This window comes from Neodiprion fabricii, chromosome 4 (assembly GCF_021155785.1).
Source record: "Neodiprion fabricii isolate iyNeoFabr1 chromosome 4, iyNeoFabr1.1, whole genome shotgun sequence".
Classification (NCBI taxonomy): domain Eukaryota; kingdom Metazoa; phylum Arthropoda; class Insecta; order Hymenoptera; family Diprionidae; genus Neodiprion; species Neodiprion fabricii.
In genome coordinates, this window is record NC_060242.1 from 10,119,707 (window position 1) to 10,144,820 (window position 25,114).

The following is a 25,114-nucleotide window of genomic DNA, read 5'->3' on the forward strand; positions in this document are numbered from 1 at the left end:
AAAAGTTAGTATTTTTTATGTATATAAATATATAACAAAAAGATTCACTAAACCTATAAAAGTTAAAAACAATTATCGAGTCAACTATTGATTACACCGAATACTTATTTATTTACAGGTATGCCATGTAGTGCTGCCTACAACCCCTTCAAAGACCTTAGAAAAGAGATGACCGACCAACAAGCGTACTAGTGATTGTTGAATGTTGATATTAGCCGATAGTGTATTTCTCAAATAAGGTGTCGTTGCGGTTTTTTTCTAACTTCAAACGCAGCGTCATGAATAAATAAAATAAATAATTTTCACGTATTTTGTAAATATCTCGATAGAGGTATGAGATGTACAAATTTACGTCCAGACCTTTTTTGTAGATCTTCAGAAGGTACTACATAAACGTGCTTTCACAATTTGTTTCGGTGAGATGTATAGTCATCGAGAAGGATTAAGTTCTTTATTAATTTGAAATATTTTAGCCAGAGCACGTGCCCACCAACTGATTTGAAGAATTACAAGTTGTCGGGTGTATTTGTGCGTATCACAGAATAAAATCTGAGATGGAAGAATAATTCAACATTCAAAATGACGGACAGCATCATCTTTGATCAAACATGTAAGTCATTGAACTTTCACGAAGATTAATGTTTTGTTTAAACTCGATATTAAGTCTGAATGCAATCGACATCAAATTAAAAATAAGATCGATTTCTGATAAAACGGATACAGCTCGGATTTCCTATAAGCCACATAGTATTGAGCATGAAAAATGAATATTTAAAATATCAATCTTATGTGGCAGGTGCCGTGAACAACAATTTCTTGAATTTCGAATTGTGAATGACACGTACCAAAGTATATGTGAAAACCTATATACATGTAATTGGTGGACACCATCTTGTACAACGTTACAGGATATAAGGAATCTAATTGTATGTTATGTGAAAAATTCTTATTGTTAGCTTTCCGAATATGTTATTTATTTTTGCATAACTTTAATTTTTAGCAAGTTCCTTACTGAAAAAATCTCGGATTTCACATGAAAAACTGAAAAGTAAGATAAATTTTGGTGGCGCATGAAAAAGCGGTTTTTTGCCGAAAAACATCTCTTTGAGATTGATTTTGAAAAGTTATCTGAAAATGAATAACACATTCGGAAAGGTGAGAATTTTTCACATAAGATACCTAGTTTCTCATAATTTTTGTGTGCCAATAACGATACGAAAACAATTGGCGTTTAAATCTGAATTAGGTCGAAATGATTAAACTTTGATGTGGCATTTCTCGCCAACGCTGAGTGCTAGAAGGTTCAAACTTGGTGAACTTTTCAATCTAAGTACACACTACAACAGGTATGAATTTCGAACAAATCGAGTTTTTTACGCCCCGTTCATTTGTTGATAATTGGTGGACAGGCCTATATATATTAGGGTGGTCCTCATTTGGGGTTCGGAAAAATTTTCAACGTAACACCCCCTGGGTCTGTTGCAAATTGTTAAAAAAAAATTTGGGTAAAGTTTTAAGCCTCCACGTCAACGGGAACACGTGCCTCTAGGCTCCGAAAGTTTTAAGTGTAAAATATACATAGTTTTTATAACCAGGTATTTGGTTTTGTATGACTTTGATATAAATTAAGGGACCAATATGAAACTTGGCAGTGTTGTTGCTTATGATGATACGGACGAATCCTGAAAATTTAACCCCTTGTGGCCCCTTGTGACATTTCTGTAACAAACTAAATAAGATCCTACAAAATCCATACGGAAGGTATTTATGACAAGTCCTTAAATGCTATTTATTTTAAAATTTATGATTTTGGGCTACAAGGGGTTAAACTTTTCGTCTTAATTTTATAATATATTTATTTTTGTATATAAGGTTAATAACCTAACTTTTATTAGGCTTATATACCAGGGAACAATAATTATGAAACATAACAATTTTCAGGGTTTGTTTACATCATTATAACCAACGACTCTGCTAAGTTTCAAATCAGTCCCTTAATTTATACCGAAATCATACAAAACGAATTAACTGACTGTAAAAACTATACGTATTTTACATTTCAAAATTTCGGAGCTTACTCGTATAAGTAGAGGCACGTGTTCCAGATAACGTAAAGGCTTAAAATTTTACACATATTTTTTTTGAACGATTTGGAACAAATCTGGAGGCATCTCAATGAAAATTTTTCCGACACCCAATTAAGAATCACACTAATGTATATATACTACATATATAATATATATATTAGGGTGTAATATCTATTGTATAACCTATTTATTTATGATGCTATACGTAAAAACATCGAAAACCCATAAGGTTGTCTTATTTGGGAAACAAATTATGGATTAAAACCAAAATTCGTCACTAGTCCGCTCATCGGTTAGCTACGTCACAAAAATCGGATTTTTTTGCAGCACTAACAAGAACCTGCCTGTTGAACCAATATTTATAAACATTTTTCCCACTCTTAGAAGGCCATGGATAAATTGGATATATATTTATATCTGATCAACCTTGGTCGGTTATTTCTTGCAATTCATTATTTGTGATAGAAAATATTAGCTAGGGTATACGAAGCACATCAGGGATCACTATAAATATTATTGTATGTACATTGTTATTTTTTTTTATACGTTCCTTGACATTTTGCAAACTATTCGCCAGCAGGTGGTCGGTCTAAAGTGCATTAAATGATGTGAAGGTGAATAATGTAATATTGGTGATTTACTACCCTATTATGACAAAAGCTTTCCAGGTTGACCCTGGAAAACGTAACTTGTTATCACTAGCAATAATCAGTGTAATCAAAGTCTCTTCTATTCTGAGAATCAGGATTCTACCTAGCCAAGTCAAGATGATTAATGACCAGATGATGGCACTGATCAGTACCTGGATGGATGGTAGGTGGGTAGTGAAATGAAAAACAACAGAATGCATTTAATGAGCGATTGTTTATTATGCTCTTATGATCACTTGTCGTACAGGTAACGATGCTTTTCATGAATGAAAATAGTTAATATATTATGTTTATTTATAATTATTTAACATTGAATGGAATAGTTTGGTGATGAAAAAATAACAATTTGTTGATGCAAATAAATGTTGCTTGGGTGTAAAAGAATATTCCAGTAGCATTATATGCTGCAATAATAGTAGTAATAATAATGATAATAGTAAAATCAATAATAATAATATTATCAATTGTGGCTCCCAGGCAAACACACCAGAGGTGTAGAACGTTCATGTATATATGTAGAAGTCCAAAGAATTATTACATGGTTGCAAGATGTATATTTGTCAGGTCGATGAATGAAAAAATCTCCATGATTTTGCATACAGAGTGTATTCCTAAGGACTGCATGGTCCGTTGTCTGCTAGAATTTAATGTGAACGCGCAACAACTCCGAGTGCGACAGTTGATAGGGTGACCAGCCGTCATAAATTTAAACAGTTTGCCGTAATGTATATAGCGTCAAAAATTTTAACAGTGTCGCTACAATTACACTTAATTTACAATTTCAAATTATTTGAGGTTAGAGACAGTAGTTGCGTTGGCAAACAGTCGCTCTCCGATTGTTGGCGCGGGCGAATTAAATTTAAACGGACGACGGACCATGCAATCGATAGAAATTCACTCTGTATAATCACAAGTTGTATGATAAATAGAACAGCATGTATGGATGGACTTTTCCAAGAGCTTTCGATTCATGCCAAGACATTTTACTCGATAATCACGCAGTGTTCGCGTAACGATTCGTTTCCTTGCTACATTCTGCTACAAGTGCATGAAAAAAATAGGTTTTTCTTGTTCAGATAGAATTAAATATAATAAATTGTTGAAAGTTTAAATTACAGCAAGCGTCAGAAAAAATGTTGTGTTTAAACGTCTCAGGAAGTAGCTGCATCCAGACATATGAACTTGTAAATTGGATATAGGTATGTCAATACTATATGTATTAAGATAGATATTTATAATGAAGCAATGTATGTAGAAGAGAATTAGCCAGCAACGCATATTTAACAGATTTAGAAAATATCTCCAATGTACAGAATGTCATTCCACGATTACAGCTGGTAAATGTTAAAAATCTTGGCTAATTTGAGATTTTAAGTATACATGATACCACTGACACACATATCCTGTTTTTTTTTTATTTGTTTGAAAGTGAGAATTTATGCGTTTGATTAATGGGTGTTACTAGAAAGTGTCGTTATAACTTTACAATGCACTGCATGATTCATATCAAAATGTGGTGAAATGAAACAAAACTTAACAAAAACGAAGTTCCAAAAAAGCTGCCACAACTGTTGGGTTGTAATTTATAGTTCGACCTCTCATTCTTTACTATAAAATATCTTTTGACAAGGTACGACCAATAGCGATGTCAGATTTTTTCCAACCTTTCCCAAGCTCACTACATATATATACATATGTTATGCAATTCAAACTGATTGTAAATGTGACATTTAAATGAAAAATCAAATATAGCTCTCCTATATGGAAAAATAGAAATCAAACTTCATATGTATGTATATATGCAATAATGTAGCAGAAATGATAGCCCACATCATTCTTCAAAATTTTCATGAATACTTTTGTCGTGAGAATATGTGTATTATATTCTAATGTGGAGGTGGTAGAACAAACATATGATACGAAGCATCGTTCGTAACTCAAATAATTGGTACGAGAACATGCACAAGATCGGTTTCTTAAATTACATTATAGCCAAAAGGAATGTAAGGTACAATATTTAATAGTACTGTATCTGTGACGAATATTTCCCTGGCTTCACCTGTGCAGCCAGTTAATCGGTATTGCAATCACATTTCTATGTTTGATAATAGAGTGCTAAATAATGGTGATTTTAAACCAGAAATAACACGTAACAATGCCACAAAAATTATTTGGAAAAGTTTCGTTCAACAGTGCGCAATGGAAATATAAACAGAGACATAGTATAACATTAAGACGACAGTTGGATATTTCATTAAACCTGCCTAAGTGTGTAAAAATGTGCGAATATTATTATTAAATATGTGTTTGTGTTTTCCTTTCTGTGTGAGCGATTGGTATGTGTGACTGAGCGATAGACTACTTATACTCAACAAGGTACTCAATATTTTTCTTTGTCCCCGAGCTGCTATTCGCTATTTCTACCGTAATAATAACAATCTCGACCAATGTTTTCTGTTATTATAATTTCTTTTCTAATTTTTAATTTATTCTTTACATACGCTTCCGTTTGCCTGATACACTATACCACATTAACAATCTAAACCTATCTCCCACTTCCGAAGAATTAATAACATTACGTACATTTTTGTTAAACCCTTCCAAACATTCCAAACGTATGTACCATTAATATGAATGATTTCATAATGAATTCATCAATACAATAATGTTCTAATGGTTTGCATTTTACTATCTTCTTATAGTTAGGATGCGATTGATGTACTCTTACATTTTAATTAATAATATATATATTTTATAAATATACGCGCCTGGGTAACGTACAACAATGTAACAACGACTCTTGCGTCTAATAAAGTATTTTTACGAGTTTGCATGAGTGCAATTTATACTTAACTTTACGTTGATTTTCAACGAGCTTATCCTTTTCATTACCACATATAACAATTTCATCTGTTCTATTGTCAATCAATGGAATTCAATATAATAATATAGTCCTCTGTGATCTCTTCTATATATAATAATATACATATTATAATTTTTGTAATTTCTTTTTCTATTTGTTTTCCTTTTCTCTTTTTTTGATCCTATGGGACTTTGCACGTGTATGTCAGAATGTCAAACCTCCGATTTAAGGCAGATTTTCTGAATAAGGAATTAAAAAATCGTTCAACTTTGTTTTAAATGATATTTAACACAGATTACGTTCGATAAATTTTCCACCCTCTAATGCAACTGCAGATTTGGTATTAAATTGCTGCTCACACCACAGTCATAATAAGGCAGCAAATAACAATTTGACTATTCAAAAGTTCATTTTCCAATTTGCTTTTCATTATTCGACTTGTTATCTGTAGCTAATGGCAAAGGTATTGTGTTGGAAATACGAGCTCCAATTGGGAAAACAATCCGACGTAAAAGTGTAATGAACGCAAAAAACAGCTACAATAGCGGGATGGTTAAGTCATAAAAATATGTCCGTGCATATATGAAGTATATGTTCAAACAGTGTGGTCAATTGTGTATTTCTTGCGAAGGAGGCTGTGAACGAGAAACCGATTTTAACCATAACTAGGTGAATACGTAAAGTCCGTCTCATAATTTTCCACAGCTGCTGAATTCAGTGGCAATGATTGAAACATGCAAGACATTATCACACTCAAGGGGGAAATAATTTCAAGTCACGTAATTTTTTAAAGAATAGTGTTGGCTTCGCATGTTTGAAACAACAGAAATTGTAGTGATAGGATGGTAGATTCATCAGTTCGGTTCAGGCACAGAGATGAGTTTCATAGCGTGACACAATATGTGAAATAAATTTGAAGCAGGAAACATTGATGGCCAATGTGATGGTCCAACGAAAACAGTTTGGTATTGAAAATGATAACTACTTGTAAATTTCCTAATGTTGTCTTGATTTCAACAGTGACCCTGAAGGCCGCACCTAAACCAAATAGATAATGTAGATGTCATTTTTAAGGCATGAAAGCTAAGTGGCCCTGAGAATATTCATAGCCAATGAAAAAATATCTGCAATTGCACCTTAGTGTAGTGTAGATATTCTTTTTATCAGTGTACTTAGAGGAAAGGTCCCGATATAACTGTGCACTTTTGACATTAGATACCAAACTCCAGTTTCAATGTTCTGAAATCCAGAAATATTTACGTTACTTGAATTATGCGAAGCCAACATTGATCAATTTTTTTTCCATGTTCCATATGGTATCGTCTGATTAAGTAGCTGAGAAACTACTACTACTACTACTACTACATAAATATGTAGAGCAGTTGATGGCTCTCAAGAGAACGAGAAAATTGACCGGAATTCATAACCTTATACCACTCATACATGGTCATACAGCATATGTGTCGAATGATGAATGATTAAATGTGAATCATGATGTGGTTTAGTACACACAGCCAATTAATTTAACACATATACCACGTATAGTGGCAAAATGTTATTTTTAGTAATCGTTAACACGATTCTACTTATGTTGAACTTCCAGCGAATCGATGTAATGCAATTTCTATGGTTCCTTGATTGCTACACTATATCGTCACGTGCCAGAGAATGATAGTTATTTATTTAACCATTTAATAGATATATCATTTGTTATTTATTTACCCATTTAATAGATATTTCATTTTTTATTTATTTATTGACTAACTCGTCGAACCTGCGATGATCATTCAATACGAGATTAAAGAGACTATAATTCTATGCAACTACATCTATAACCTGTGTGTAATTGTTTACCTTAGCTGTATATATGATTATATATTTTTCAAATGAATATATTTATAGCACATTCCATACACGTACAAAATATGCTCATTTCGTTAGTGAATTATATCATCTTCAACTGTACAAAACAAAGATTTAAACAAGAGAATAACACAGCGCTACTGGAGGTTGCAGACTGCTAACACACGTATTTTGTTCTTCAACCATCATTTGCGTCCAATAATTTCAAACAATTGTCATTTCAGCTTATAGTTTTATCTCGAAACGAATGTCATATTTACATCTCCATGGGTGAGACTGATCGAATAAAGTGAATTATTTCATAACTTTATCACAAGCAGATTGTGTATAAAATATGATGTTACATGAATGACAGAATCAATATGTTTGCCAGCAGCCAGGCACTCAACAACAGCTCTACTGCTAGTCAAGGGATTATGGTGATGCATGACAATGCCGCTAAGTGTAGTAAGTAGCTAGTATAAATCTAGGGTAATGGTTTTCATGACAGATTCTGATGATAGGTTATTTGTGAACAATTACTGCATGGAAAATTATTATTATGCTTCGGTCGGTTCGGCGGGCATATGCAAATGCAATTAACAATGCGCTCACCTGCCATAATTTAGATTTATAAGTATAATGCTATATTTTGTTTCATAATCAACCTAACTAAAACCTAATCATTTTTAATTCTTTCTTTGTAACTGTGTACTGGAAAATACATAGTAGAAATTTAACCATCGATAATTAAATGTACCATAATTTATGGCCAAAATTATAAGTTTTTTTCATTTTTTCACGAACGCAAAATATTTTTCCTACAATATTTATAATATCATTTTCATAGCTTCGGTATATATTATATCTCATATATATATATATTACATATAATATGCGTGTATATGTATACATGTAAACACATATTTCTCTCTTTTTCTTTATACGCGCATACGTGCATGCGTATATATACATATATCTAAGTATCTATTTAAATTTTATTTAGATTTTATATATGAATTCTCTTTTCGTAATAATCTAAATCAACCTCTTGACATATATATATGATATGTATGTATAAATATATACATGTTAGTACACATTTATTTATACATATATATCCATGTTTATAATATTATTTTTCTCTCACTCGCGATCTCTTTCTCTCGTTTTTTGTTACATATATGTATAATATATGTATATTAGGGTGCTTCCGAAAATAAATATGGGATTTTCCAACGTAGCACTCACCGAAAATATTGTTTAGTTAAAAGAAAGATTTTCGGAAAAGAGGAGCGTTCTACGTTACGTGGAAGATTGTCCTTATTTGATATTCCACTTTCTTGAATTTTTTTAAATTTATCAAGAATAGTGAAAAAAAAAAGTTTCTTACATCAATCAAAATATAAATTTATGTCGTTAAGGAGACCCACACATGTAATATTAAGTCTCGATTTGACAATTTTTTTTATTATTAATTCAATTTCATAAAATAGTGATAATTTATCATGAACTTCTAATTTAGGAAAATAAGATTCCCATTCGATATATTGTTACATTATGGATCGTGATGTTTAGTTTGAATATAAATGTCAGGAAAGAAATAATGATTGAAGTGCTACAACATATTATACCAGAAATTAAAAATACACGCAAGAAAAATGTGAAAAGTCAAATGAAGACGATTTAACATAGAACACTCATCTTTTTCCGGATTCTTCTTTTTATCCAAAGCAAACTTTTTAGGGGGTGCTACTTTGGAAAATAAATTATTTTTTCCGAAACAGCTTAATATATATAAGCATATATATGCTATTATTAATTACTTTATGCAATATGTATAAATATACAGGTAATTACCATAATTAAAGTGCAGTGAGCTAGCGCTTTCAGCTAACAATTGTACTTATTTTATGTATCTGTAGCAGAAATGTAAATGGTTGAAGCGGCGGCACTAAGACAGCATTTTTTAGTTTATTACCTTGTCTTAATTTACAAAATGTTCTTTTGCCACCTAATTAATGTCACCCTTTCGTAACATTGATGCTAGGAAAAAAAAAAAAAAAAAAAATGGATCCTGACTCATTTAATATTTTTTACCTGTCCAATAATATTTATTCTTTCAGCTCCGTTATAGAAATTATATCACATCTATATAAAATTAGGCAAGTTGGTAATTTATTATTCTGCTCATGCTTGGAACAAAACGCTTTCAAGAAAGAAGCATTCAATGCTAATGAAGATTGACTCTCGCGTTAATATGAAAGTTCAAGATGTAGATTCGATTTAGTTGCAAGATTCAAGAGTAGAGGAAGTAGGTAAACCAAAATTGATACAGAGTAGAATATTTTTTAAATATATAAAAGCAATTTGATTTATCGTTTGAAATGTAATGCAACATACTATTTGCATTTCATGCTTACAATGAAATTAAATTGATGCCAAAAGATTTTTTGAAACATCGTAAAAAAAAATCTTTTACTTTTACCAATGTTTCAAAGCATTTGTATTATAGGATATCCGGCCGTTCTAAAATGGTTATTTTTGCCACAGATGATTCAGCGGTCAAGTAATCTGTCCAATACTTATCAGCTTCTTTTACAACCGTTCTTGAACCAAACTGTGAATGTACGTGTAGGACAGAACTTGAGAGAGCAGCTGATTGTGAGTCGATTAACAATTAATATACCTCATTGTCAGAACGAAAAATGATCATACCAAAACATAAGTTGCTAGTCATTTCTTAAGAAATTATCACACAAAGTCGTCTACTTGATTTTACAATTATTTAAGTTTACTTTCTATTTACACGTAAATAAAGCAGAAAAATTTCATCGATAGTACCCCTATAGAACGAATAGTTTATTATTTTTTTGGTCAGAATAATTTTGTAAAGGATAAGAATTCGCTGCTTCCACCTATTCGATGGGAAGTTTGTTCGAAAATTGTTATAACAATTTTTCATGGTCACATAGATAAACATTACTCAACCTGTCAAAAGTTGAATAGAATCCAAGATGTAGAAAGTGAGATAATTTACATATGAGCAACTAATATGCAGCCCAAGTTTTGGTTTGCTCGTGTAATAATTCTGCAATCAATGGATAATTCACGAAGGTGATTTTTAACAACATTAATGTCGAATAGGGTGGTTGTCAATGACAGTGGTGTGCCTTTTCCAAGTATACTAACAACACTACCAACTTTAATTTTATACGTATATGGCTGTGATGTAGTGTAAGTGTATCATGTGTGACAAAGCCCCGTAATGTGGTGTATCACAGAACAATCGTAGTAGTTATATTATATTATATTATATTATATATTATATTATATAACATTTATAATGTAAGAATCTTAAATATAAGACAAATGTCAACGAACCGTGATTATTTAGTCAATAAACGAGAAGAGGCGAGGTGATACGTGCGTGTGTATGGTGATGTGAAAGTGAGGACAGGTGACAACGGGTGGTACGTGGCTAAATAAGATAATATCAAATTAGGGAAAGATGAGCTGCCCTAGTTTTGTTTTAAATTATGAAGAGAACAGAGTTTGATAATGATTATGCACGAGGAAGGTGAATAAAATATAATCAATGAATCATTCCAGCAATTGCATTATGGCGAGCTCGTTTTGCTTCTTCTTCGCTGATTCGCTGCTCAATGAGGTACTGAGCGGTGCCAATTGCGTTTGGAAAACCTGTGATGGTAACTATACGATTCCTTGTTCCAGGTGCGAACATTCCCTTCTTTGATATTTGAATGTTGGCCCCGCTCAGGTGCTGAATCTCGATGAGAGCACGACCGCCGGGCCCCAAAATGGCTCCAACTATAACCTCTGCAATTTCTATATCTACTTTCTTGGTCTCCTTGTTGCTTGCGTCTACCTGAGTAGGACTCTTACTTACAAGTGACAACTGGTTCGTCCCTAAGCCGAAAGAATTGTTGTTTAGGTGGATCGCGTTTGGTGCTGTATTGTTTTGCCTGAATGGATCAAACGGCTCGTATCTGTCAATTGCATTACGAGGTGTAGGAGATGAAGATCCTAGGGCTGGGACAGTTCCAATTGGACCAAATACTCCTCCGTTATTATTAGAGCCATTAGTGGTCGATGTACTGTCCATAGGAGTTCCCAAATAACTCACACTCGACGGCATACCAATACCCATTCCAAGAATATTGTATTTTGCCAGAGTAGCAATAGCAGTCAGAATCTCAGTGGCAGCTGGTTCCGAGAACCCTGTACTTCGCAGGGTAAGTTTTATGTGCTCAAGTATTTGTGCTGTGACTGGAGCTGTACCAGCTGTCATAGCTGCGCCTAAGTTCAAATTCAGACTCAGACCAGCACCGTTCAGGAGACTCACTGCAACAGAGAGGCTGTGTGATAATTTGGAACTCTGTACATGGCTGAACGGCATTGTCAGTTAAAAATTAAATACAATTTACAAATGGAATAACAATATCGAAACCACAGTAGTATTCGTTTTATTATCAATATCGATGACTTTAAACTTATTCAGTCTTTGGAATTTTGATAAGACAGGTTTGTTTGCAATTTCTCGATTTTCAACCCTCCACATTTTAACTACCAACAGACCATATGAAAGGGCTTTGTTTGGTGAAAATAAAAATAACCCTTGTAAAACTAATATTCAAAGGTTGCTCCCTACCGGACTGTACACATCTTACAGCAGAGACTAATCGTGAATTAACCATCGTAAATTTTCTAAACCTCAAGGTAATCCTGGAATAATTCGTGGTGAATCCATACAACAGTATAACCAATGATTGTAATAAATTACATCAAATATTTTCTCCCGATGCCTTTCTTCTGATCATTTCTAAAATTATTGAAAAATTGCTAACAATTTTTTTTCTTTCTGCGTGGTTAACATGACTTTTTCAAACACAGGTGTTCACTGAATTTATTAACTAACAAAATTCTTCTTCCCCTATTATTTTCTTAGCGCTTTAGTGAAATCAGAGTGCTGCCTTAACTCAGTGAGATTTGCACTTTTTACTTGCCATATTTTGGTCGTGAGTGATATAATGACTACCAAAAATAGTAACTTCCCTTCTTAAAAGAGGAAAAATGAAGATGAAATTTATATTTTAGAAATATGACATAAATGCGATTATTTATTTCGCCTTATTCATTGTATGATTACAAAGAAAATTTAATTTTTGTCAAATCACCAACTTGTGATTCAACCCCTGAGAAAGACATTTTCTCATATATTTTGTTAGATTGGGAAGACAAATTTAATTTTCAACATATTTTTCATTGAACAGAACGAAATTAATAGTTGATTCATTATTTTAATACTAGTAAAAAAATTCTCCCAAGCACTACGCCACATGAAATTATTTTTGTATACTTTATCGACGAAACTTTAATAATTAAATTTGAAATTTTGACATATTTGAAATACCACATATGTGGTAGAAGTGGTTTCACCTCATTGGAGGAAATGCTTCTCCAACGGTGCGACAAGGAAATTCAAAGGTTAATGTTTTGTAAACGAACTTCTCAAGAGGTTGTAAAATTTAAATATCGATTTCTTACTATTATGACTCGCCGACAAATACCTATTTTTAAAGAATTTTGCTATCAACTTCATCAAAGGTGCTAATTTTTTGCACGAAAATAAAAACCGAATGAGTGTTTAGAAGATTCGGAAAATTTTCAAACATTTCCCAATGTGACGTCATGTGTTTCCTCTGTCTACGAAATCTCAGTAGTATTGTTAACAAAGATATTTTCTGGGCATTTCACTTTCACAAATTGAAAATACTATCAATTAGTTAATCATAATGTCATTTAGTTCCTTCGTTATTGTCATTATGCTGTAATGTGATGTCATTACAAACCATTTTCAACCGACTCCCAATGAATAACAAGTTTCCCAATACTAATGTTGTTTAAAACGAAATACAGATACTCTATTAAAGCATAGTATAAAAATCAAAAGCTGATTCTCAGTTACGTCAAGGTATAAATGAAACATTGCTGAAAATATAAAAAATCAGTGACACAAGGCAATTCAAGTACGAAAAAACTTAGCTTTCTAAAAGTTGAACAGCCATAACTTTTTTAAATATATGACAAAAAGTTGAAGATATTTTTGCACTGAAATACTGACTCAATTGAAACAGTAAAGAATTTCTGTCAGATACCGAGGTCAGAAACAGTGGCATTTAAATCTGTGAGTCCGATTACACGATTATTTAAAAAAGCTATTTGTGGGTTTGGATACTTATTTATGGGTAAAATGTAGATTTAGGAAAACTGGTACAAAAAAAAAAATTAAAAAAATTGACTCAAACAAAACTTGATGCATAGTTCATATTATTTTTGTGAGTAACATAGTTATGAGAAAAAAATCTCTACCATTCGTAGTTTCTCTGAATTCTCCAAAAGTTAAATTTTTATAAAAGTAGTAATAAAACTGCAGTACACCACTATGTTTGATTCTAAGGCTCAAGTGATATACAATAATCTTGCACACGCACAGACTCAAATTGAGGTTTTCCTAACCACAAGTAAACAGAAACATGGACAACGGTTTACCATGACAACACACATGGCCACGTGGATCACATAATCGTCTTAAAAAGATCAGAAATAATACTTAAATTGAGTGCTAAAAAAATTATTCTGTTCAATAATTTCGAAACTTTGAAGTATTTATGGAATTATTACAATTGTAAGTTAAATCTTTGCCCCAATAATGTGAAAAATAGGGACTGATATTATGAACAAGAGCTTCGACATCGATGTTTTATTTAAAGTTGCTTAGAAATGATAAAAACTTTAGTGAAATCAATTCAATTTCACTCCACGACGGCTCATTTCAGTTAGAAAACTCTTTTGCACAAATTAACCAAACCAAATTTTCTTTCATCTTAATAGTCAATTCCGAATTTATATTTGTTAACCAAAATCAATGTCAATGCAATCTTGACAAATTGAATATTTAACGATATAGATGTAATAAAAAAACTTGGGCCATAGAAGGATTGCAGAAAATAATCTTCTGAATAAAATAACCCATCGTAGAGTGAAATCGATCTAGTCCTCTAAATTTTTCATCGTTTTCAAGCCGTTTGAAATGAATAATCGATATTGAAGCTCATATTTGTAATTTTTTATTTTTTATTGCATTTTGAAGGAAAACATGGCAGTTTGCGAATGTATTAGTAAATACTTGACATACGACGGTCTTGAAATAAAATTATGAATCAAGTATTAATTCACTGTACAACCTCCTTAATTGAGACAGTAAATCAAGTATAATTAAGTTATTCGTTGAACTAGATTGTTTGAATAATGCCAATGATAACACACAATTATGTATAAAAAGAATGTAAAACTATGTCATAGCTGACCATTGTGTAATTCATTGAATAGCGAGATCGCGAGCCAAAAAGTTTCAGTATAATATTAAGAGTGTCATGAAGAAATAAAAAGGAACTGTAATAAAATCGTATTACCATTTTTTTATGTATACTTTTGAATGTTTGTTTCTTTCAACTATTTATGGAATTTACTAATCATAATAAAAATTATGCATATAAAACACAAAATGAAAAGGTAACGACTTGTTCAACAGAAATTTTTAAAGTGGGTAATAAATGTCTTGAAACAAACACAATTTTCATCCCCAAACAAAGGTCAATTATTTAGTTTACACGAGCTCTCGTGCGTGGGTATTTTTAATTTGTTTCTTTTTCTAATTCTATTATGTTAACTTCATGAATATTATTTTCTAATCATTAATATCACAACCCGACAGATCAATCAAATTGTACTGCTTGAACATTGCGAGTGTTGATGCTAAATATTGTAACAGGGAAGAAGTTCGTAACGTTCAAAGTAACAATATAATTTCAAGAAAACATAGTTACTTAGAAACTTTAGGATAGGCTGAAATTTGTTAAACTATAGTAACAGAACATACTCATGGGTTGCAAAGTTCAACTCTAAAATCATTCTAAAGTTGCACGATATCGATTTTTTGTTCAATGTTTCATTGCATTAATGTTACCACCTTGAAGTTGCATATTGTACCACTTTTTGAGAATCTGTATGCTTAAAATATTATTATTATCGTTATTATTTAAGGAGCTTTATATTTTTTATTGCACGACCCTTGAGAAAAATTTTATAACAATTAAAATTTACCTGTGTTCAGACCAGGTGTAGATGTGTAAGTCGGCGTCCCTGCAGGCGCCTGGGCGTACGGACTACCTGTTGGATTATAGTTGGCAACAGGACCGCTAACGTCTGCGTAACTGACATTGAGACAAGTTCCGCTCTGTGGATCGTCGGCTACTTTAGCCAGGATCATAATTAATGCATTTCGATTGTTCTCTTTCTCTCCGATAACAGTTATACATCGTTCCTGTAGCGATAAGTCCTTTGCTTTTTGACTTATTTGCACATACGAGCCTGATTCCTCTTTTATTTGCTTTATATAGTTCCCTGCCTTTCCTATTATCATACCAGCAGTACTATTTGGCACAAGTATTTTCACCTATAACAAGATTATACATAGTTATGAATGGTTTGAATCTCGTCACAAATCATAATGAATAATTTCGATAGCGAAGATTATTTATCGATTGACAAAGAACGCATTTGATTGTCTCGATAAATAATTTTATGGTATTCAACTAGATTGAAGTTAGTAACGTTAACGTAACAAAGCAGTCGGACAAGAATTACTGATTTGCAATTTCAGACCTACTTTGAAAGAATTTAGTCCAAAATATGAGTGCGGTTTGCTTTAAATATAGATTAGTGATTTTCAACGATTGTTATTTAAAAATGCATCGTAAATTAAAGTTAGGAACTTTAACCTCATGATAATTACAGATTTATCAAACGACAATTCTCATCTCCCCAGGAAGAATTTACGCACATCAGACACATACCCCGATTATGTAAATTTATTTCTTACCCTTCAAAGTGTAGGGTTTCATATATGAAACATGACACATCAAATTAAGCAAGAATAGAATTCATCTACGATAAAAACATTTCTAAAAAGCTATTTCCACGTTACTCTATACCTAGAAGTATTTTGAGTCACTGGATATTTTGAATTTAAAGTTGAAATTCGAATGATTTCTAGATTACTAAGTTCGAATCTGCCTTCGACAATCGAGAATACTGGACCCAAATTACAAACGTTAGTCGAATGTAGAGTCAATATTTAAAGTTCGTTCATGTTCTAGTTTTGAATGGTAACTAAAATTACCAAACTCAAAATGGCGATTCTAGTATAGTGAAGAAAAATTGAAACACTGGTCTAATTTACTTCCAAACTTGTCTTCCAGGGGTTCTCCGAGTCCCTAGTTCTAAATATAAAGTAAAAAATATTTGATCAAGTCGGTGTATCTCATGTAGTGATCATAAGTTACAAAACTAATACAATTTGCTCAAAACTTGCAATTCGGGAATCTTCGACTGAAGAATATAAGTAAAATGTAGGTCGCGATACAAAAACATTTGAAAATATAAAAATGACAGCATGGAATAAAATTGTAATTGGTAACGAGTTGGTAATGGGTAGTGGGCTGTCGATAGTGAGGATTTCGTTGTGATTAATAATCGAGGGGGTTAGTGCAAAAAGGATATAACTGCATGTTTGCTAAATTTGAGATGTTGACGATCAAAGTTATCAACCCTTTCAAAATGCCCCGCAAGGGTGGGAGCGCTATTATATATTGGAATGTCTAGAAGAGAATAGTATACTATTTTATACCCAAAATTCTGTTTATTAGAATAAGTAAACTATAGATACTCACAATTCCTTGCACTTATACAATTTTTGCACGAATATTTCTTGCCATTTCAGTGTTACAACTTATTAAGAACATAATATCGAGAATTACAAGTTCATGAATAAAGACGCTCCTGAGTGCACTCGTACCGTTTTTCTACCACATAAATGACGCAGTCAAACTTCAACTCAGGCAAACGATTATTTCTCTGACAGTTGGTAGTTTCAAGTACACGAAACCATGCTTAGCTTGAATTTTGCAAATTCGTCACTTATACTCTTTCTGTACTAACCTCCGCAATTGGGTTGAAACATCGGGTATTCCTATCATGACTATAGCAAAAATCATAGTCGGTGCACATAGAAGAAAGAAAGTTTGCGAATGAGCAGGAAATAAATTCGGATCAGTAGGAAAAAAAAAAAAAAAAAATTGTCTTGGCGCGAGAAACTTGTTACCAATGCCTTTAAATTTTGTTTATTGGGTTTGCTATTTTCTGACGTGGTGGCGCATTTCAACGCGCGCGGACTCGATAATTTTTTTTGTCTGACAATATTTCGAGAATGGACTTTTATGATGATCATGGTCTCGATCAGCATCGTAGCATAGTGCGATAGAGCGAACACATCAGGGCACCTCCATACAAGGGGCGTCTAAAAGTCATCAATATTCGAAATAATAGTTTTCGTACGAAGGCCGTAAGGGTTCACCTTACAGTCGAGCGCGGACCGGCAAAGCCGGTTCTAGGATCGCCAGAAAGTTAAACTTGTGTTCAATTGGACAAGTGTCCATAAAGTTCAACTTCACGGCCGGAAAACGCGACCATACTGGCGTACTTTATGAGGTTGAAGTTAGTAACGTCACAGTACCGATGCATGTTTAGGGAAAACCGTTACTTTGCACATTTAGTCTGAAATATAGTAAACCACGGTAAACAAAACATACTTAAAAATTTCGAAAACTTGACTCCTGTTAACGTTACTAACTTCAGCTTCGTCATACTTTACGGCTACCATATCGTTAAAAGTCTTTATAGATTATCTGTTCTTTTAAAATTTTATATTGCACGCGAATATCACACAGCGCTATCTTACATGTTGTAATTTCAGGTGAAAATAAAGATCAAACCACCCTCGGCTGGTTGTCAATTTTTAGTATATTGTGCATTAAGGAGACAAATCACTGAAACTTTATAATTTTTCGATTTGGTTGAAATTTGAACTCACAATGAAGTTTCATAAAACAACTGGTTTTCATCCGATTTTAGACAATTATATTCGATATGTGTCCAGACATAATTTGGAATAGTGTTAAGAAGTGGTGTTTTTTCAAAAGGTTCCCTTTGGTATAATTCTTACAACATTTTTCAAAAATTCCAGGATTATCGGAGGAGCGAAGAGAGTAAAAATTGCGATCTGATAAATTATCACCTAGGTACTTGTGCCAATAAATCGGAATCGTCAATTTCCAGACAAATTTTTGTGAATGAAAATTAATGGTCCATTGCGAATAAGTAGCATAATAAATCAGTAGCTTGTCGAGTCGCAATTTCCACAGCAAACTTTGTTTCCTACGTTCTCCAGTAATCGTAGAATTTTTAAAAAGCATTTACAATAATTGCATTGCAAGAAGCTTTTTTAAAAATCCCACTTCTGAGAAACGGAGCACTGTCAAGTACAAGAAAGTAAAATTGCTTTTTTTTTTTTGTACAGTCGTAGAAACGATTACTTTACATACGCAACGCAGGTAAAAAAGAACATGTAAACCATACTAGTATTACATGAATAATAATTGGCCACGTGTGGAGCGTAATTAAATGAAACCTGTTGAAAATCACTTGTTTTCTGAAGCCTTTATTAGGTGTTGAAATTTCACGTAAATAAAAATAATTATAAAGTTTCACTGATGCATCCCTTAACCCCTATAAGGGCGGAGAATCTATACATACATGTAGACGTGGATTTCTGCGGCCATAATTTCGATGCTTATATAGCAGTTCTGATTTCAGTTACTGGCGACGTGAGTGCTGAAATATCTGAAATTGTTCGATTGAGTCTGGATTTTTACGGACAGTAAAATGCTGCCGCATTATTTTGCTACCTAGTTTTTCACCAATAGTAATGTCAATAAAATACCTAGGTGATTTTCACTCAGCACGCATCAGGTGGCCTGCTTTATGGGCATTCCTCTTATCGAGTAAAAATTCGGTATAAAAATGCTGCGACATTTTGCTGCCCTTAAAAATTCGAGAAATCTAGAAATTTTTTTCATTTCAAAAATTCAGCCTAAAAATGGGGTACGGAGAACGCGCGATGGCTATAATGTGTACTAGGGTGTTTCAAAAAAAGACGAATTTTTTTTTCTTATGGTGTCCGAAAATTGATAGTATACCTAAAAATAAAAATTTTGACGCCAATATGAGCTCTTAATATCAACAGTAAGGTTTGCCTCTATCCATTTCTTTATTTTCCATTTAAATAACAGGGAAATTTTTTTTTTTTATTTTTGAATTTTTATTACTTTGGAACGGTTCATCGTAATAACAATCTGAAAAAAGAGATTTGTAGGAAATTGCACGCTCTACAAAAAACGTCTGAAGATCAAAGTTCCTCGGATCAACCGTTTCAAAGATATCAGCGATCAAAAATAACACTAATCAAAAATTTCAAATATTTTCCAATAAAACTACAAAAAAATATCATATGCCATATTTATGTTACTTTTTATGTCAAATTACTTTAATTCTGTTAACCTGAGACTGTAAACTTTTATTTTTGCTAATTAATTCAATACTTAACTCATAAAAAGCACAAATACATAAATATAAAGGTTAAAAATATCACATAAATGATTTTTGGGTCTCTTTTGTAACAAATTTTTTTTTTTTTTTACTAAATACTAAGAAACTTTACTGAACAATTAATTCTTTATAACAAAAAACAATATTAACAGCTTGTTATAAAAATTTTTTAACTTGAAAATATTACAGTTTTATAAAATTACTTTTATTGCAATTGTGATATTATTAACCTTTATATTTATGTATTTGTGCTTTTTGTGAGTTAAGTATTAAATTAATTAGCAAAAAAAGTTTACAGCCTCGGGTTAACAGAATTAAAGTAATTTTACATAAAAAATATCATAAATATGGCATATGATATTTTTTTGTAGTTTTATTGGAAAATATTTGAAATTTTTGATTAGTGTTATTTTTCATCGCTGATATCTTTGAAACGATCGATCTGAGGAACTTTGATCTTCAGACGTTTTTTGTAGAGCGTGAGATTTCCTACAAATCTCTTTTTTCAGATTGTTATTACGATAAACCGTTCCAAAGTAATAAAAATTCAAAAATAAAAAAAAAAAATTCTCCCTGTTATTTAAATGGAAAATAAAGAAATGGATAGAAGCAAACCTTACTGTTGATATTAAGAGCTCATATTGGCGCCAAAATTTTTATTTTTAGGTATACTATCAATTTTTGGACACCATAAGAAAAAGAAAAAATTAGTCTTTTTTTGAAACACCCTAATGTGTACTTATATCTGCTGCTTGGTAAAATTCGTCCGATGCGCTACCTACAGGAGTTCTAGATTATAGTTGCTATATTTCGAGATTTTGGCATCGCGCGCGAAAGGTGAATATGTCCTCCTTTACTCCACCCTCCATAGTTTGCAACACGAGCCAAAGAGAATATTGAAAATATTTGAAGAGTTGGACGACCTTGCTTCCAGAGTGCACAGTAACAAAAGTATGGATTACATATTTTTTTTCAGATTCAAGTTTCGATACCGGATGCGCATGTGCATATTAGAAACATAAGCATTTTTGAGTAACAGAAGATTTTAGGTCTTTTGATTGTACTGTCGCAAAAATGGTTCCTTCAAGTACGGGATTCAAGATGAAAAAACGCGTAAAACATGCAGCTTGCGTTGTGTGAAAGACATTGTTTAATCTGTAACATGAATGTATGTTTGGAGCGTATAGTTGCTATGAAATTTTCGCACTTTAAAGTTCATTTTTTATGCGATTACGTATGTATTCCTCAAAGCTTTTTTCCTAAGGACAGAAGTGATGTTTGATTGATTGCTTGCGAAACAATCGAGTTAGAGATTCACGCTCAAATTCATGATCCGAAATTTAACGGCTATGTGCGTTATTGACGAGGTTGAAGCTAGCAACCAGAATTAGTAACCAAACGTTCTAATATTTGTAGGATTCATGGATTTCACGGGTGTTTTTAGAATATGTTTCGGTTTATTTAACGGTTGGTTATGAAAATCACAAATTCACGAAATTCGTTATGTATACATATAGCATTCAGTATCTCATGGGTGGTAACGTCTTTACGATCCGAGGCCCGCGGGCCGACTGCCGCTCGCGTCAAAAAATCAAAATTTCGCGAAATACCTCGAACCCCTAATATTTTTTATAAGATTATGAGGATGAAACTGAGCCGCATTTTTTAATTTCAAAAAATTTGAAGGGTTTGACTGCTGACTTTGGCTGCTAGCTTCAGCTTCATGCAATATTGTTGATTGAAAAAGCGTAATGAAGGCCAAAAATGGATAATTTTTGTTGGATCTCATGCAACTTTAACATCTTCATAGAATCATGAGCATCGAACTGTACTGCATTGTACAATTAGAAAGAAATTTAACGCATTCAGCTGGTAACTGCGGCCTCTTATACAGCTTCAACTCGCCATTTTTGTTACGTTTAATGATAAGAAAGTGCATCTAATATGGGTAAAATAGGTGTTTTTCTGAGGGATTGCGCCAAGCTGCACTATTTCTAGCCACGACGCTGATCGCAATCGATGTGGTTTTCTGTAACTTGAACTGCTTATATATTGAGAAAAATTGGTGGAACCGTCACATGTTATTTACTAAAACGAATAAATGTTAATTTGAAAATTTTTACCATCGCAAATATCGGAAATACGTAAAGTTTGAGAATTGCTAATCTTTTCAAGCCAGCTGACTTTTCTAGTTTGTCACTTCAGTTTTAAAATCAAAAGCTCACGAAATTTCCAAGTCAGAAATTTCAATAAATTGCATACATGTAAGACTTCATTTGTACGATTTACTACGGTACGTTTTTCTCGTTTATACGTTAAATTTTCTTGTTTGCGTCAATTGTTATGGAGGTGATACCAATGGCATACGTTCCTGCAGCGTAAGTGCATTATGGCACACGAGTAATATAACACGAGGCTTTGTGGCATACAGGAATTATGACGCACGAGAAATATATAACATGCGGCGTTTTTATTTGGCGTCCCGTAATTATAGCACATCAATTTATCTCAAGGAGTTATACAAAAAATCGATTAGGAAATCGAAAGTAAGGGTCGGACATTGCTAGAATTGGCATAAAATTTGGTCAAAGTTACTTACGAATTAAGCGGCGGAGAAATAGTAATTATTTTACATGTGTGGAAAGTAGGCGGTTTGCGACGAGTATGAAGCTTGTAGGGTGATAGGCTAGTCAAATAGGAGCAAAAATAAGCGTGAAATTCGACTAGTTAGCTACCAAGTAAAAACAAATATGAAAAATGTTCGGAACATTGTTAATAATAAAGACCTGAGGCATTGGTACTGCAGCACCAGTTAATTTTGTAATAAACAAATAAAATAAGAACTCTTAAAAAAAAAAATAAAACGGGGTCTTTCACGTTTTTGACACTTTCGTGGCTTACGCTGCCAAAATGGTGACAATTAGGGCAAAAATATATAGGACCAATCTTGTAGAACACAAAATTTCCGAATATCCTGTGTTCCATTAGGCTGTGAGCAAACAATTTAATTTTCTGTGCCATATTTAACGCACGCTACTGATATGTGCGCCATTGCGCTTTGTGCAACGTTGCTCGTGTGCCACTGAAACCTGTGCCAGTGGGCCATTCCTATTTTTATATACCTGGGGTTTCGCTCCAACAATCTTGATCGAAAGGAATTCTAAGATAGCATCAATGATTCGATTCAATAAGGAAGAGTCGTGCAATACGTACCAGTTTACAGTACCGACCAAAGCTGTTTGATCTGTTAGATGTGAACGAGATCTAGATTTGGTCCGGATTACGAACCGGTCAGTATTACGCGACTCTCCCCTATTCAGCCATAATTTCGCAATGTCGTACTTTCAAGTAACTAAGTCAGTTTCGTTCATTTTATCATCGGATCTCAGTAATGGTGAACACTTACGAGGATGAAGTTAGTAACGTTACCGTAACGATGCATATTTGGGAAAAATCAATAATTTGCATCTGTATAACTTTTCGAAATTTAGTAAACCATTATAAGCGTACAAAATATACACTAATTCTGAAAAGCTAACTCCTCGAAAATTATTCTAATACTGCCCAATCATTTTTTCCCCTGACGTATCGTTTAGTTAACGTTACTAATTTCAGCCTGATGAAAACTTGAATTTTCTATTCAACTTGATTGATTAGTTCTTCAAGTACATTACTTGTTATTTTTTGCACTTAGGTGTACAGTGACTGTGAAGCAATTTAAAATCATAAATCGAGCTTTTGTGGTTAACAAAGATTTGAGGGCACATGAAATTTTCAAGGGTGTTAAATATTTTAGAGAGTAGGTATGAGTTTTTTATATACGAGACGAATTGCACAGCTTCTAAATCTCACTTTTTTTCCTTTTATACGCCGTGCGATTCGTCCAGTTTACCTTGTATGACGATACAAATGTTTTCTCAGATAGCAGCACTAATTCTCATTAAAATCTCGCAGTTACAGATTTTTTCTAACATTATATATTACTCTTACAATAAACTATATAAAGAGAATGTAAACGGGGATAAATTCACCGTCTTACGGGGAGGGGTCAGAGTTGAGATAAAAATCTGAAAAAAATAGGAAAATGTTTTTTGATTTATTTGGAGTCGATTGGGGGGTGTACGTCTACTGCGCCCTAAATAGAAACTACCCTAATGTGTGTAGAATATAAGTTCATTAAAACTTTCTGTGATGTCTGGGTATGAAGAATTTCTCATTTTCACCTCATTGACAATTGAAGAACATTATACATCAGGATTTCTCGTTCAACAACGTTGTAGCTCAGAATTTAATTTAGAATTTGGACGAAAAATATGCTATTATGTTCGAGTTTAAGTAAAAAACCGTCGCATCTCACAATTTAATTCAATACCATCGTATCTTAAGTTGACATTTCCTTCACACGCGTAGTGGAGTCTCAGGCAGATTTAGACAATTTTTGCAGCCAATCATCAACATCAAGATCCGTTTGCATCGGTCCGATTTTGGAACGAATGAGTAGTTATTTTCATTACCTAGTGACCTGCATTTGTACAACGATATTTTTACTAATGCAACAATGCAATACGCCTCTGCACAAAATGTTGCATTTCACGGTTACCGTTGAATATAGTAAAAGAAAGGTACAATTTTATACGTCACAAAAAAATGTTTACGTATTTTAACTTTCAAATGTTTTTGTTCATTCATTTGATACTATAAGACCTAAGATTAACCGAGAATATTTCAAATTACATGTCGGAATTTTCTCCACGTCAATCGTCCTCTTGGGCCCCATTTTGCCGATGTACGTTAAAGTCACAAACCAGAAGTGTTAAATGCTGCAGTAACGCGTTGGGCGCATCTAATTTAGCACAAAGCAATACAGAATCATTCCGCAAAACTGCAATCGGTGGAACACAACACTCAGAAGCCTGCATCCTTATGAATTGATGTGTAAGATACCCACTTTTCAATGTAAAATATTTCGCACTAAAACCTGGAAGTTAATTTCGTTTGGCTTTTTTTTACAACGCACACAACTAACAACGCTGTTATGCGTACACTGTAAATACGAAAGTTTGCAATGTACGAATGTGCTTCAC

At 32.9% G+C, this 25,114-nt stretch overlaps 1 protein-coding gene across 6 annotated transcripts in view; it reads right to left on the reverse strand.

The window, feature by feature from the left end:
- The window catches only part of LOC124180878 (RNA-binding protein Pasilla), a 53,327-nt gene that overhangs the window by 7,967 nt on the left and 20,246 nt on the right, over positions 1-25,114 (reverse strand). For 3 of the 6 annotated variants that reach the window (XM_046566781.1, XM_046566782.1, XM_046566783.1), the window contains exons 4-5: positions 15,630-15,981; positions 4,155-11,807 (exon numbers count right to left, since the gene is read on the reverse strand). In XM_046566781.1, coding sequence (XP_046422737.1) covers positions 11,038-11,807; positions 15,630-15,981 — 1,122 coding nt within the window. In that variant the 3' untranslated portion in view covers positions 4,155-11,037. Of the gene's footprint in view, positions 1-4,154; positions 11,808-15,629; positions 15,982-25,114 lie in introns of those variants that run through there. The other 3 variants (XM_046566784.1, XM_046566785.1, XM_046566786.1) reach the window with 3 other exon arrangements.